Source organism: Camelina sativa, chromosome 14 (assembly GCF_000633955.1).
Source record: "Camelina sativa cultivar DH55 chromosome 14, Cs, whole genome shotgun sequence".
NCBI classification, from domain to species: Eukaryota; Viridiplantae; Streptophyta; class Magnoliopsida; order Brassicales; family Brassicaceae; genus Camelina; species Camelina sativa.
In genome coordinates, this window is record NC_025698.1 from 30,318,007 (window position 1) to 30,332,913 (window position 14,907).

General features: G+C 40.5%; 1 protein-coding gene across 1 annotated transcript; it reads right to left on the reverse strand.

Moving 5' to 3' along the window:
- Positions 4,376-11,935, reverse strand: LOC104742920 (inactive GDSL esterase/lipase-like protein 23). Its single transcript, XM_010464003.1, has 4 exons — positions 11,680-11,935; positions 11,228-11,346; positions 4,748-5,207; positions 4,376-4,656 (listed from the first exon to the last, which is right to left on the reverse strand). The coding sequence occupies exons 1-4, from the start codon at positions 11,933-11,935 to the stop codon at positions 4,376-4,378; spliced, it is 1,116 nt and encodes a 371-aa protein (XP_010462305.1).

Here is a 14,907-nt window from a genome sequence, read left to right on the forward strand (position 1 = left end):
ATATATATATATATATATATATATATGTAACTTGGGTGATCAGGCTTAACGGATAACATGACCATCTAACCAGGTTGCGTAAGACTTTTGTTGTAACTTGTTTTCGGGTCAAGGAGCCATGAGATCTGACTTATTCCAGAGCCAGGAGAAGCTATCTGAAAACCTCGGACTCAGACATGTTTGTAGAGTAGTTTCTAGGATGGATCGAATCTAAAGTAGCTTATTACAGCCGTTTGCCAAAAAAAAAAAAAACACAAAAAGTAGCTCATCAACCTTTCTTAGTCTTACTACCACAGCATCACTAGATCATGCTCGTGTGGGTTATACGATAATTTTTGTTAATAACAGTTCATATTAACCCCGTCTGACGGATTACTGGTTTCTAATTTATTTCAAAACTATATTTTTTTCTAATAGTACGTAGTATCAAGATAGTGCATTATTAGAGGCTAGACCAAGATTTAAAATTATATATTTTAATGAAATATTTTTTATTATTTTTAGTTTTTTGTGAAGTGACTTTAGTGGAGTAGTGGGAGCCAATTGTGAGATAATGATTGACAAAAAAAAAAATATGTAGAGTTAAACCTCTCTTGTTGTTTCCTCTAATTAATATTAATTCTGTTTACCATCCAAGTGTCTATAAAATTAAGGATAGAGTTGAAAAACAATCTGAGAAGCAAACATAATGACTGACGCTTAGTTTCATTCTGGTAGATGTGACGATTGCTAAGCCTACAAGTTCCATTCGGTTTCATTGGAGATGATTTTTTTTATATTCACTCTACTGTAAACACTGTACAAATTATTAAACGAAATTAGATCTGAACAAATATTTAAAGATTGTTGATATATGAATTAGAAAATATAATTAGAATTAATGAAATAGAATTTTTTTTGTCAACCAAACATTAATTAGAAAAAAACTCTAAAGTTGGTATTCCAAACTAGAGAAAACAAAAGTTTAAATTAGTAAAATAGAATTTATAATTATTTAAATCCTAATATATTTTCAATCAAATCTACCATATATATCAATTTAAAATAATATATAAATTTAATATTAATGTATTAGTTAAGTTAGCATTTTATTATACAATTATGAAACAACCCGATCCATTTTTTTGTTTTTAATATAATAAATAACTAGTGATCTCATACTCACTAACAGCATAGTTCCAATAAACACAACAACGGAAATAAATCATCATCAAACCAATAACATTAAACCAGTAATTATCCAATAACTAATAAACCAATAATAATAAATCATCCAACAATTCCAAATAACCAACATGAACCAAAGAATCAGCAATCCTAGGCAACATTCTACAGACTCGACTATAACAACCTATCCGAAGCTAGTCATCAACCAATCGAGCCACTAGAACATCCTCTTCTCCATTACCTCGATTTTACGATCAAATTTTGCATTTACCTAGATCACAAACAACAATTGAGACACATGAATATTATCACAAATACTCAGTGAGTCAATACTCCCATCTATTGGGCTATATACACAAACAATTGAGAATCTCCAATCAACAAACAACAAATAATACAATCAAACCAGGCAACAAACGAAGTTCAAATGCTGCTGAAGGATCATGTCGACCGACACCCTCATGGTGTCGACCGACACCATTCACAATGACACTTGACGAAGGTTGTGTCGACCGACACACTCCTTGTGTCGAGCGACGCCTGGTCAACATTTCCCAAAAACCCTAATCCGCGTCGATAAACACCTGCACATGGCATCGATCGATGCTCGTGAGGTTTTATCGTGCTGTCCTCGCACTGTGTCGACTGACTCACTCCTTGCATCGATCGACACAGATGTCGAGCATCGTTTTCCTGCGATCTCCAACGTGAATCTCCGTCCCAAAACGCCTTCCTCTCGACCAAGGCACACACATAACTAATCCCAAGCCACAGAGACACGCAAAATTCGCAACAATCAAGGTAAATACATCAACCAATCAACAAAAACACAGAAGCTGAGAATCCTCAAGTTTAGATAAATCATGGACATGCACTCACCTTCGAGAGTGACAAAACTGATTCTAAAACCCACGAAAACAGCTTTCTAACAAGTTTCTACCACACTCCTAACCTCAGATCTCCACTCCACAGAAACAGGTACCAAAATTGCTAAAAACTCTCAAAAACAACTTCTCTCTTTTCTTTTCTCTCTGGGAACGACAATGGAGGCTAAAACTCTCAAAGTCGTCGAATTCCCACTTTTTATACCCGATCTTAGAGTTTTCCTAAGTAAACCACATTGAACCAACGATTTAAAAACTAAATTAGCTAAACCGCAGATGCTTGTGTCGACCGACACAACTCACCTCTTGTGTCGACACACATCCCTTAACCATCCAATTTGGTTCATGAATGTTTTAAATAGAATAAATTCGAACTTTATAAACTACATTTTTCTTTTCTTTAGGCATAAACCTGTCAAGCGAATCTAATTCACGATCCATCCTGCACAGCAGTAATTATATGTTTTTGATATGCACCAATTCATCCCGTCAAATTCACAAAAAAAAATATAGTTGACTTGCATCATTCCCACTTGAATCTTTAGATACACATGGATAACTCGCAAATATTAAATAATATTAAAAATTAAGTAATATACAATAGAAAAAAACATAAATTCAGTTGACAAAAAAAAAAACATAAATTCAGTTGATTAAAAAATAAACTCAAAATATAAAATTCATGATTTATAAGTTTCTAAATAATAAAATTTATAAAGAGTAAACATGCAAATATATTTTAAAAATATTTGGGCCAGTCCTATCCTCATAGTTACAAAATTCACATTTTTTTTAAAGAAACCATATGTATAGAATGAACATTCATCTGGTCCGATTGGTAACATTCATAAAATTGTACATAGAAATTGTATGGTAAGCTGTTACAGAATAATGTTAATCTGTTACAGAAAGCGGTATAAGAAATCTATACAAAAACATTGAGAGTAAAGTTTTTAGTAACAGGTTTTGTAATTGATAAATTTTAAAATTGTATACTTTGTAACGCTTTTTACTGCTTTGTAAAATTATTACCAATCAATACCAAATAGTTTTAATAATATATAAATAGAATCTTGTTTCATTTAATTTAGACATAGAAAAAACCATATTGTTCTATTATATTAATTATTTTATATTAAAATTTAATGTATTAATAAAAATTTAACTCTTAATAGTTTTAGTATAATTTTGATGGAAAATTACAATTTATAATATGTATAACTACTGAATACAACAAAAAAAGAGATAATGAGTGTTGCATTATAATTTGGAAAAGAAAGAAAATGATGTAAAATGTTAAATTGTGAAAACTATTAGAATATTGTAATATTAAATTAATGTACAATGTACATAGTTTTACTAGATTATTTATTTTGGATTCTTCTCATTTGACTGAAAAGATTCATCGACACATCGCAAAGCCTAATTAATTTTTAATTAGTGTAAAATCTTTATACTACACTAGATACGGATCCGCATTATACCGCAGAGACATGTTTTATTTTTAATTATTTTATTATTCAATAATTTAGTTTTTTTTAATAAAATAAATATTGTTATACATATAAGATATATTGTATACTAATATATAACGTAAACGTATATACTAAACTAATAGCAATAACTTTAGAGTGGGTTAGTACTATTATAGTACACCACGGGTACACCGCGGATGAATTTAAACTTCAAAAAACGTTATTGAATATTGTTGGTTTAGGGATACAGAAATTGTAAATCACAAAAACAATGATTTATAATTAATTTTTCTTATATTTTCTTAATATGTGTGAAAATTCTAAAAAATGAATTAAATTAGGAACAAAGTGAGCATCAAATTCATAAAATCTTGACTATATATTAGGGTAGATCAATAGCTTAATGAACTCTAGCTAGAATCAATTCCATTATGTGGTAAGAGTTGCAAAGATCAAATCTTTTTTTTTTTTGGTAAGAAGATCAAATATTTCACAAATAGTATCACTGGACATTTCCAATATATCTTTTGAAGTTTTTTAAATTTATCTTTCACTCAAAAGTTTTTTTCATTGAATCTAAATTTACTAATTACTGAGCACATGTAGAATTCAAAATTTTCTTAATTTACATGAAATGTATCAAAATAACATTTTTTTGTGAAACGGGAAAAATATTATATATAGAGGAAAATTCATTAGAGAAAACAGGAAACAACGTTGCGAACCGTTAAACATCAAGATTCCGATGTTTGATACGGAACTCATTATCCTTGTAGGAATCTGATTGATTTATAGAGAGACTTAGTAAAATTTATAACCGCAGCTAGACAACGAGCTACAGTTGCTGGCTTAGAAAGTGGCTGACGTTGTAGGCATCCAAGACTCACGCATCGGTTCATCGGCTGGGTAAACCACAAGCTCACGGACGTTCATTGGTTGGATAACATTTGGATCGGCTCCAAAGAGTAGATTTCCAAACATTTCTTGTGCCTTCTCCGTGTTGTGACGTCCGTCGAAGAATAAGTAAGACCGTTGGTACTCGCATAGCTTCGAGTGCACGTTAGGTAAACCGCAACCGTATGCATTGTGTGTCCCAATTCCGCAGCACGATGAGTTCGTAACGAAAAACCCTAAGAGTAACAAATTTAAAGGTTTCGTATATTAGTTTCCACATGGTACCAACTAATAAAAATTGAAAACCATCGTAATGAATTAACTCACGGAAGTTCAAGTTCCTCTGTGTCCTACGAAGAATGACATTGTAGAAATCGAAGACGGTGAACTGGAAACCAGGAGATGCTTTGGCCATTTCGTTCAACATCGGTCCAATTTTCTTGTTGTGTTGCTTAGCCAAATCGTTGAGTTTTTCATAGCATTGATCCATCCCGGTATTGTAATCTTGTCTGACGATAGGTAAGCAACCCAATGGAGCTAGGGTTTGGATCACGAACTTACTCGCTCCTGATGAATACAACAAGCTGATATCGTTCTTTAACTTGTTGGTCACGGAAATGACAAAAGCTTGTTGAGCAGATGCATCAGCGTTAGGGTTGTTCTTGGTGAAATTCAAGTAATCGTTTGCACCAATGTAAATTATAAACACTGACTTCTTGATGAAGTCATCATTCCAGTTTGCTGCTTTCATATCAGCGAATTTTCTAACTTGTTGATTCAGAGTCAACTAAAGAAACACAAAAAAAGAAAAAACAATATATATTTATAGATAATTGCAAAAAAAAAAAAGTTCAGTGTCTTTATGTAAAGTACAACACTAACTCAAAAAGAAACCAAATAGAGATGGCGGCGATCGAAGGGAACCCTAATGCTCTGACTACGACGACACAGGATGCTACCATGCTGGATGTGGGGGAGAGAGGTCGTCCACCGGGGGATCCTCCTGATCGGCCTATGTCATGGGTGAACAAAGTGAAGAGTAGTGGTGGTGCTGGGTTTTTAACACCGGATGAAGTGATGGATGATGTGTTTGTTAGGGAGAGAGTGCGGCTGTCTTTTCCTAATGGGAAGAATGGTGAACCTGAGATCGTTATAAGCGAGGAAGTCCTATCAGCGATGAACAGCTTATGGCAGCGGTGCATGATTGTGAAGGTGCTAGGCCGTAATATTTCTGTATCTGTGTTGAGCAGGCGACTGCGGGAGATGTGGAAGCCGGCGGGGAAGATGTTGGTGATGGATCTCCCGCGTCAGTTTTTTATGGTGCACTTCGCGGTGGAGGAAGAGTTTATGGCGGCTTTAACGGGTGGTCTGTGGAAAGTCTTTGGGAGTTATCTAATAGAGCAACGGTGGTCTTCGGACTTTGACCCGTTACGGGATGAGATCGTTACAACTACTGTTTGGGTTCGGTTATCGCATCTCCCAGTGAACTTTTACCACAAGGCTATCCTGTTGAGCATTGCGGAGGGTCTGGGGACACCGCTTAAAGTAGACCTCACTACGTTACACTTTGAGAGGGCTAGTTTTGCTAGGGTGTGTGTGGAAGTTAACTTGTAGGCTCCGCTCAAAGGCACTGTGTTAATCAACGGAGAGAGATACTTCGTTTATTATGAGGGGTTAACAAACATATGTTCGAATTGTGGAATCTATGGGCATTTGGTCCACTCTTGTCCACGGATTGTACATGAAAGAGAGGTGAACCCTAGTATTCCGGGGGCCAGTGGAGAGGATTCCACCGCGGACAGAGTCGGGTGAGGATGGTGTCACATTGGTTGCTTCGAGAAATAGAAAGACGGTTACACAAGATTCTCCGGTGGTGTTTATGGTGGGGGGTTCCGGTAAGGGCTCAGGAAGGGACCGTCGTGTTGTGGCTCGGGGGAAAGATTCTAGGGATATTCCGATATCTAACAGTTTTGGAAGTTTGGAGCTGGATTTGGCATCCCGCGAATCAAGGGAAATTGATATTGTTACGGGAGATAAGGAAAATCAGGATCCTCATAAGGTGATACGATCGGATATGCGTCTGGAGTACGTAAGGGGGAACACGTCGCATAAGGGGTGATTAAACAACCAAGGGGAGCTAAAGAAGGCTTGAAAGAAAGGAAGGCAGAAAGCCTTAAAGCCCAAGATGTGACTGGTCCGAGGCCCAAATCTTTCAAACCTAATAGGCCCACACGAGGGCTGGTGTTTGGCCCAACTAAGGGAGAATTGGAACTTTCTGCGAGTGGAAAGAGATTGAGAGTGGAGAAGTAGAGTTGGGGTCGATCGGGAGCGATCAGAGTGGGGTCGACAGTTCACTCGCCCCGACGAACTTAGATGTCGGTGGTGGTTCTCCGCTGGGATCCGGTGGCTCTCCCGCGGTGGGGGTCACCATTCTCTAGCAAGAGGAGTCGACGGTGGAAGCAGCGATTGCAGCTCTGCCATTGGGGAATAAATAATGGTCCTCCCCGGTTGTTCCAATCTTCTATGAAAGCTCAATGATAGATCTAATACTATGGAATTGTCGGAGGCGAATAAACCTAATTTTCGGAGGTCAATCCGGTATATGTTGAAGAAGTGGAAGGAAGATGTTCTGGCAGTTTTCGAGACGCACGCCGGTGGGGATCAAGCAGCTCAGATATGCCGTGGTTTGGGTTTTGACTCTTCTTTTCGGGTTGATGCAACGGGTCAGAGCGGGGGTCTATGGTTACTTTGGCGGTCTGGGATTGGCGAGATGGAGGTGGTGGAGTCTTCGGACCAATTCATATATGCGAAGTTAGTCAATGGGGAGATGATATTGAATATGATGGTCGTCTACGCAGCTCCAACGGTGAGAAGACGTAGCGGTTTGTGGGATCAGTTACGGGAGATTATGCGAAGTGTGGTAGGGCCTTTAATCGTGGGAGGGGATTTTAACACGATCGTGAGGGTTGATGAACGCTCCGGAGGAAATGGTAGACTTTCGCCGGACTTTGTGGCGTTTGGAAACTGGATTAATGAGTCATCGTTGATTGATATGGTTTTCCAAGGTAAGCAATTTACTTGAAAGAGAGGGTGCGTTGAGAGTTCTCTAGTGGCAAAGCGCCTTGATAGGGTTCTTTGTTGTCCCGAGGCTCGTTTGTTGTGGCAGGAGGCTTAGGTGACACAATTGCCATTCTTATCCTCGGATCATGTTCCCCTATATGTGCAGTTATCTCTCGATACATCAATGGATGTTTGAAGGAGACCCTTTCGTTTTGAGGCAGCATGGATGAAGCATGAGGGATTCAAGGAGCTGCTGTCGGTATCTTGGAGAAGGGATTTGAGCACTCCCGATGCTCTGAAACAACTTCAATCAACACTGTCCAAATGGAACAGGGAGGTGTTTGGTGTGGTTCAGAAATGTAAGGAGATACTGCTGAAGGAGTTAGACAGTGTCCAAACCCTACTGGAGCTTGTTCCAACTGATGAGTTGTTGAGCCGAGAAGAGAGCTTAATTAAGGAGTTTGACCTGATTCTGGAACAGGAGGAGTTGTTGTGGTTCCAGAAATCTAGGGAGAGATGGATTACTTACGGGGAGAGAAATACTACTTTTTTCCATATGTCCACGATTATTCGGAGGCGGAGAAACCGGATTGAGATGTTGAAAAATAATGAGGGGAACTGGATTACTAATACGTAGGAGTTAAAAACTGGCTGTAGAGTATTACCGGCGTCTATACTCTTTGCAAGATGTGGAGAAGGTAGTTGAGAAGTTACCGAGTGTAGATTTTATGCAGTTGTCAGGTATGGATAAGCTGGTCATGGATAAGTCTTTTGTTGCTTCGGAGATTGAACATGCTATCCAGGGAATGGGGAATTTTAAGGCTCTAGGACCAGACATATATCAACCGGTTTTCTACAAACAGAGTTGGGAGGTGGTTGGTGAGTCAGTGGTGAAGTTCGCTCTGGACTCTTTTGCTACAGGAATATTTTCGCCGGATACTAATGACGCTTTGTTGGTGCTTATTGCTAAGGTGGCTAAACCTGAGAGCATCACCCAGTTTAGACCGATTAGTTTGTGCAATGTGCTGTTCAAAATTATTACGAAGACCATGGTGGAAAGACAATATTGTGGTAGTGCGGGTCATGTCGAAGCTGGTGGGACCTGCACAGTCCAGTTTTATTCCTGGGAGACTGGGGACAGACAATATTGTGGTAGTGCAGGAAGGAGTACACTCTATGAGGCGGAAAAAGGGTCGTAAAGGGTGGATGCTCTTGAAGTTAGACCTGGAAAAAGCTTATGACAGGATCCGATGGGATTTACTTGAGGATACACTTCGAGTGGCAGGACTTTCAGCGGTTTGGGTCCAATGGATAATGCAGTGCGTTGCTGGTCCTTCAATGATTCTGTTGTTGAATGGAGAAAAGACATAGGCTTTTAAGCCGTTGAGAGGCCTCAGACAGGGTGACCCGTTATCGCCCTTTCTGTTTGGTCTTTGTATGGAAAGGTTGTGTTATCTCATTAGTAGGTCCGTGATAGGTGGAAGGTGGAAACCGATTCGGTTGTCTCAAGGAGGTCCTAAGGTTTCCCACATTTGTTTTGCAGATGACTTGATTCTATTTGCAGAAGCTTCAGTCGCACAAATATGGGTTCTCAGGAGTGTGTTGGAACAGTTTTGTGGTGCTTCGGGGCAGAAGGTCAGTCTTGAGAAATCTAAAATCTTTTTCTCCAACAATGTCTCAAGTGATCTAGGGAAACTCATCAGTAAAGCGAGTGGTATTAAAGTTACCAAGGACTTAGGTAAGTACCTGGGGATGCCGGTCCTGCATAAAAGGATGAAAAAGGAAACGTTTAGTGCTATTTTGGAGAGAGTGTCCTCACGTTTGGTGGGTTGGAAGAGCCATTCTCTGAGTTTGGTTGGGCGCCTGACACTTATTAAAGTGATGCTATCTTTTATTCCGGTTCATTCCATGAGCACAATAATGCTCCCTCAATCGATATTGTCCTCTCTGGATAAAACATCTTGATTATTCCTATGGGGGAGCACATAGGGAAAAGGAAGTTACATCTTCTATCTTGGGAGAGAGTCTGTTTGCCTAAGAGGGAAGGTGGTGCAGGACTTAGAACTGCAAAACAAATGAATATGGCACTGATTGCTAAAGTGGGTTGGAGACTCCTTCATGATAGGGAGAGTTTGTGGGCGCGTGTGTTGCGAAGTAAATATAAGATTAGAGATACCGTTGCTAGTCATTGGTTAATGGTAAAGTCGAACTGGTCTTCGACATGGAGAAGCATTGGTGTTGGATTTCGAGAAGTGGTTTTCAAGGGTCAGAGTTGGGTACTTGGTAATGGGCAGTTTATTAAATATTGGACTGATAAATGGCTATCGAACACACCGCTCATAGAATCAGTGGATGGAGGTCTGCCAGATGCGGCGATAAGGTTGCTGGTTAGTGAGGTATAGAGGGATGGCTTGGGTTGGGACTTTGCGAGCATTTCTCCATATCTTCCAGTGGATAAGAGTTTAGAACTCACAGCCTTTGTTGTGAATAATCAACCAGGTGTGAAGGATCATATCTCTTGGGGTGAGACAGGAGATGGGAGATTTTTGGTGAGTTTAGCGTATGCCTTAATAACACAGGATGGTTCCCCTAAACCGGATATGTCTTTCTTCTTCAAGATGATATGGAGCACACAAGTACCAGAGAGAGTAAGAGTGTTCTTATGGTTAGTGGTAATCGAGCAATTATGATTAATGTGGAATGACATCGAAGGCACTTGTGTGACTTCGCTGTTTGTCAGGTCTGTAAAGGGGTTTTTGAGACAATTATTCATATTTTACGAGATTGTCCGGCTATGCATGGAGTGTGGGAGAGACTACTTCCGACACTGAGGCATCAGGTATTCTTTGATAGTGCTCTGTTAGAATGGGTTTATATGAATTTGTCAGATAGACGGTCGGTTGATGGAGTTCCATGGTCCACCCTGTTCTCTATGGCCGTATGGTGGGGCTGGAAATGGAGGTGTGGGAACGTGTTTGGGGCGAATGGGATATGTAAGGATCGAGTGCGTTTTCTCAAAGATTTGGCTAAGGAGGTGACACTTGCGAATCTTCAAAAGGAGTCTTTGACTAAGAAACGGCCTCGGGTTGAGCAGTTGATTGGGTGGCAGAAACCGAGTGTTGGCTGGATGAAAATGAACACTGATGGTGCCTCACATGGTAATCCAGGTCCTGCAACAGCCGGAGGAGTGTTACGGGACAGTGCGGGCCAGTGGTGTGGGGGTTCGCTTTAAACATAGCGCGGTGTTCGGCAAGTCTAGCAGAACTTTGGGGAGTTTATTATGGGCTATGTACTACTTGGGAGAAGGGTGTCACATGTCTTGAGTTGGAGGTGGACTCGGAGGTAGTGGTGGGTTTTCTTAACACAGGGATTAGTGATTCACACCCCCTGTCTTTCCTGGTACGCATGTGCCATGACTTTCTTGCTAAAAACTGGTCAGTTCGGGTTACTCACATTTACAGGGAGGCTAATCGTCTAACAGATGGATTGGCTAATCATGCTTTTTCGTTACTTTTAGGTTTTCACTCCTTGGTTGTTATTCCCTCGGAGCTATGTCAGATTTTTGGAGAGGATGAACTTGGTTCTTTGTTTCCATTGCTGTGTAATTTTTTAGTTTTTGAATAAATGCTGGGAGATTCTTCTCCCGGTCCCTTACCAAAAAAATGTAAAGTACAACACTTAAAGTCCTTTGAGTTAGGTGTTGAATATTATAGATATACTTGATTATAAGAAAGTAAGTTGACTTACAGATTCCACCGGAGCTCCGAGAAGAGTAGCATCGGCGACGGCAAAACTAGCTCCACGTGAGACATTCACGTTCGGTTTGAGCGCCGCCGGGATCTCGATTGGAATCCCCATGAATCTTGCTATATTTAAAGTACGTAGTTTGCTTTTTATTCACATCTCCGATTGTCAATACCAAAAATTTGAAGGTTTTATGAAGGAAAAAAAAAATCATTTCCATGTGATTAATGCATAGATTACCAAAACTATGCAATAATCTTCCTTTTCTTCTTAAACGCATATTTATAAACATTTACAACGCTATTAAAGTACAACACTGAACACGTACTCGTGATTTGTAACTATATAAACGTTTTAAATGATAAAACATCATTTTTACATGTTTCATGTTTTGGAGATTAGTGTAGAATTCGATTAAAAAATCTTTTGGTTATAGAAACAAAAGAAAGTCGTACCAACGAAGTCCGGAGCGATGAAGCCGTCAGAGAATTTGCCGTTGGGATCATCTCGGGATTTTCCATACGGCCAGAAACCTTGAGTAAAGTTAGCTTGGGAGAGAGTCTGTTTGTTTCCTGCGTCAAAGTTAGAGTCACCGAAGGTGAACAAGGCCACCGCCGGAATATTCTGTCCGGAGACGGTGATCGGATTGTGGAAGAGTGTCAATATCAAAAATACCCCAAGAACACTGACTAAAGTACAATGGGTTGCCATCAATTTTACAAAGACCAATGAGAGAGAAGATTGCTGCTTTAAGTGTATCTTAGCTCCTAGATCGTGTAAAGGAGATATGTATCATAAGGCTATATTTGTAATTAGTACTTACCAAAACCCCATGGTCTCATACTATATTTTGTATCTCTGTGTCTTCTGAGTTTAAAAACCTAAAAAAAAAAAATTCTTTGGTGGCGGCCTTCTCCTTCTCTCTTTTCTCTTTCCTTCTTCTTTTTCTCTTTTTTTACCGACCATGTCTGCTACTTCCGAGATCGTTGCTCCTGCTAATGCAACAACCCTTGTTACCGTTAATATGTCTAACGTTACCAATCTCACGTCCACCAATTTTTTGATGTGGAAATGCCAAGTTCATGCCTTATGCAAGGGTTATGATTTGGCCGGATATCTTGATGGTTCCACCGCTGCGCCTGACGAATCTCTTACCACTGATGGTGTCTCAGCTGTGAATCCCGTGCACAAGCACTGGCAGAGACAGGATCAGCTCCTTCTCTCCAGTCTTCTTGGCGCCATATCTCTCTCGGTGCAACCTCTCCTCTCCAAGGCGAACACTTCTGCCGAGATCTGGACCACTCTCACCACCACGTATGCTCAGCCGAGTCGTGGTCACATTCTTCGGAACAACTGAAGCAATGGAAGAAAGGTACTAAATCCATTGAAAACTACTATCTTGGTTTCACGACACGCTTTGATCAGTTGGCTTTGCTCGAAGCCCTATTCCGCATGAGGATCAGCTTGACTATATTCTCAATGGGCTTCCTGAGGATTATAAGCAAGTCATTGATCAGATTGCTGGTCGTGATACACCACCATCACTGACTGTCCTTCATGAGACACTCATCAATCAAGAACTGAAGATTCAGACGCTGCTTACGGCTTCGTCCTCGTCCCTTCCTGCTTCGGCTAATTTTGTGTCGCAAAAAAGCAACAACAACCGCAACCACTCTCAATCTCGGGGAGGTTATCACTTGACTTCTGATATTTCCAATTTAGCTCTTCACCAGCCTTACAATGGAGGAGAAGAAGTCAAACTTGCGGATGGTTCTGGTCTTCAAATTGCCAACACGGATTCTGGTTTACTTCCTACACCAACTCGTTCTCTTAAGCTTCAAGATATATTATATGTTCCTGATGTTCGCAAAAATATTATCTCGGTATATCGCTTATGCAATGATAATAAGGTTACTGTGGATTTCTCTCCTGCCTCCTTTCAGGTGAAGGATCTCAACACGGGGGTTCGGTTACTCCAAGGCAGGACTAGGAATGAGTTATATGAGTGACCGGTTTCTGGAAACATCATCACTGCATTCTCTGCTTCTCCATCGCCGAAAACTGACCTCTCATCCTGGCATTACCGACTTGGCCATCCCAAATTATCTACTTTAAAGGCTATTGTTTCTCATTTTTCTTTACCACTTTCAAATTCTTCCCAAACACAATTGTCTTGCTAAGACTGTTTTATCAATAAGAGTCATAAATTGCCTTTTTATTCAAACACAATTGTCTCTTCTCAACCACTTGAGTATCTTTATACCGATGTGTGGACCTCCCCTCTCTTTTCCACCGACCATTTCAAATATTATCTGGTTATTGTCGATCATTTTACGAGATACACATAGTTATATCCTTTAAAACAAAAGTCCTAAGTCAAAGAAGTTTTCATAGCCTACAGAGCTCTGGTGGAGAACTTTTTTCAGTATCGTATTCGTACCTTATACTCGGATAATAGTGGTGAATTCATTGCGTTGCGGTCGTTCTTGGCACAACATGGGATCTCGCATCTTACCACCCCACCACACACACCCGAGCACAACAGTATTTCGGAGCGCAAGCATAGGCACATTGTTGAGACAGGTTTGGCTCTTCTCAGTCATGCGTCGGTTCCTCACACATACTGGCCCTATGCCTTTGCCATGACGGTTTACCTTATAAACCGAATGCCCACAGATGTGTTACACGGTGTGTCTCCATATGTCAAGCTCTTTAATCAATCGCCTAAATACTTAAAGTTGCGAGTGTTTGGCTGTGTGTGTTATCCATGGCTCCGTCCCTATGCCAAGACCAAGCTCTACACTCGATCCACAATGTGTGTGTTTATTGGATATTCCCTCACGCAGAGTGCTTATCTCTGCTTGGAGATCTCGACTGGTCGTATTTACACGTCACGCCATGTTCAGTTTGTGGAAACAAGTTTTCCCTTTGCTTCACTCTCACCGACCTCTCCATCTCCTACCAAGTCTGAAGAACAAACCTCACATACAGCTTCGGTCAGTTTCCTACCATCGCCACTCACTCAATTCTCGTCGCCTCTGTGTTTGAATCCTCACCCCCGGCTCCTTCTCCCCCGCCGTCACCTCCAGCGGAACCTGTCGTACAACCATCACATGTGCCTTCGTCTCCACCGTCACAGGTTAGTCCACTTAATCCTCCATCTCCTGTGCCACAGTCCTCGTCATCGCATTCTACTCCAATGGATCCCGCTCCGTCGTCACCACGCCAAATGTCCAGCCCAACACCTTCTCCAAACACAGGCCCAATAACACTAAATCACCAAAGCCCAACAACTTCTGGTCCATCGTCACCTTCACTATCGAATTCTTCGTCTTCTCCATCCTCACCAAACATCGCATCCTCCCGACAATCCACATCCTCTGCAACTCCATCTCATGTACAACCTGATCCTTTACCACCACCACTAGAAAATTTACTCCCTATGCGTACCCGAGCCAAAAATCGAATCACCAAACCCACACAAAAACTTAACCTTATGTTTGTGGCGACGCCGGTGATACCAACGACTGTGGCTCAGGCGCTAAAGGATCCAAATTGGTGAAATGCCATAGCAGTGGAGATTGATGCACATATGCGGTACCGTATGTGGGACTTGGAGAAACCAACAACACCGAAGCATGTCATCCCCTGTAAGTGGATCTTTACTCTTAAATATAGACCTG

Bases quoted from the DNA above. Each gene is read 5' to 3' on its own strand.
- LOC104742920 (XM_010464003.1), bottom strand. From the start codon at position 11,935: ATGGCAACCCATTGTACTTTAGTCAGTGTTCTTGGGGTATTTTTGATA. The intron at 5,208-11,227 runs GTAAGTCAACTT...GTGTTTCTTTAG, and splicing joins TCGGAGCTCCGGTGGAATCT to TTGACTCTGAATCAACAAGT. The intron at 4,657-4,747 runs GTGAGTTAATTC...TGTTACTCTTAG, and splicing joins ACAGAGGAACTTGAACTTCC to GGTTTTTCGTTACGAACTCA.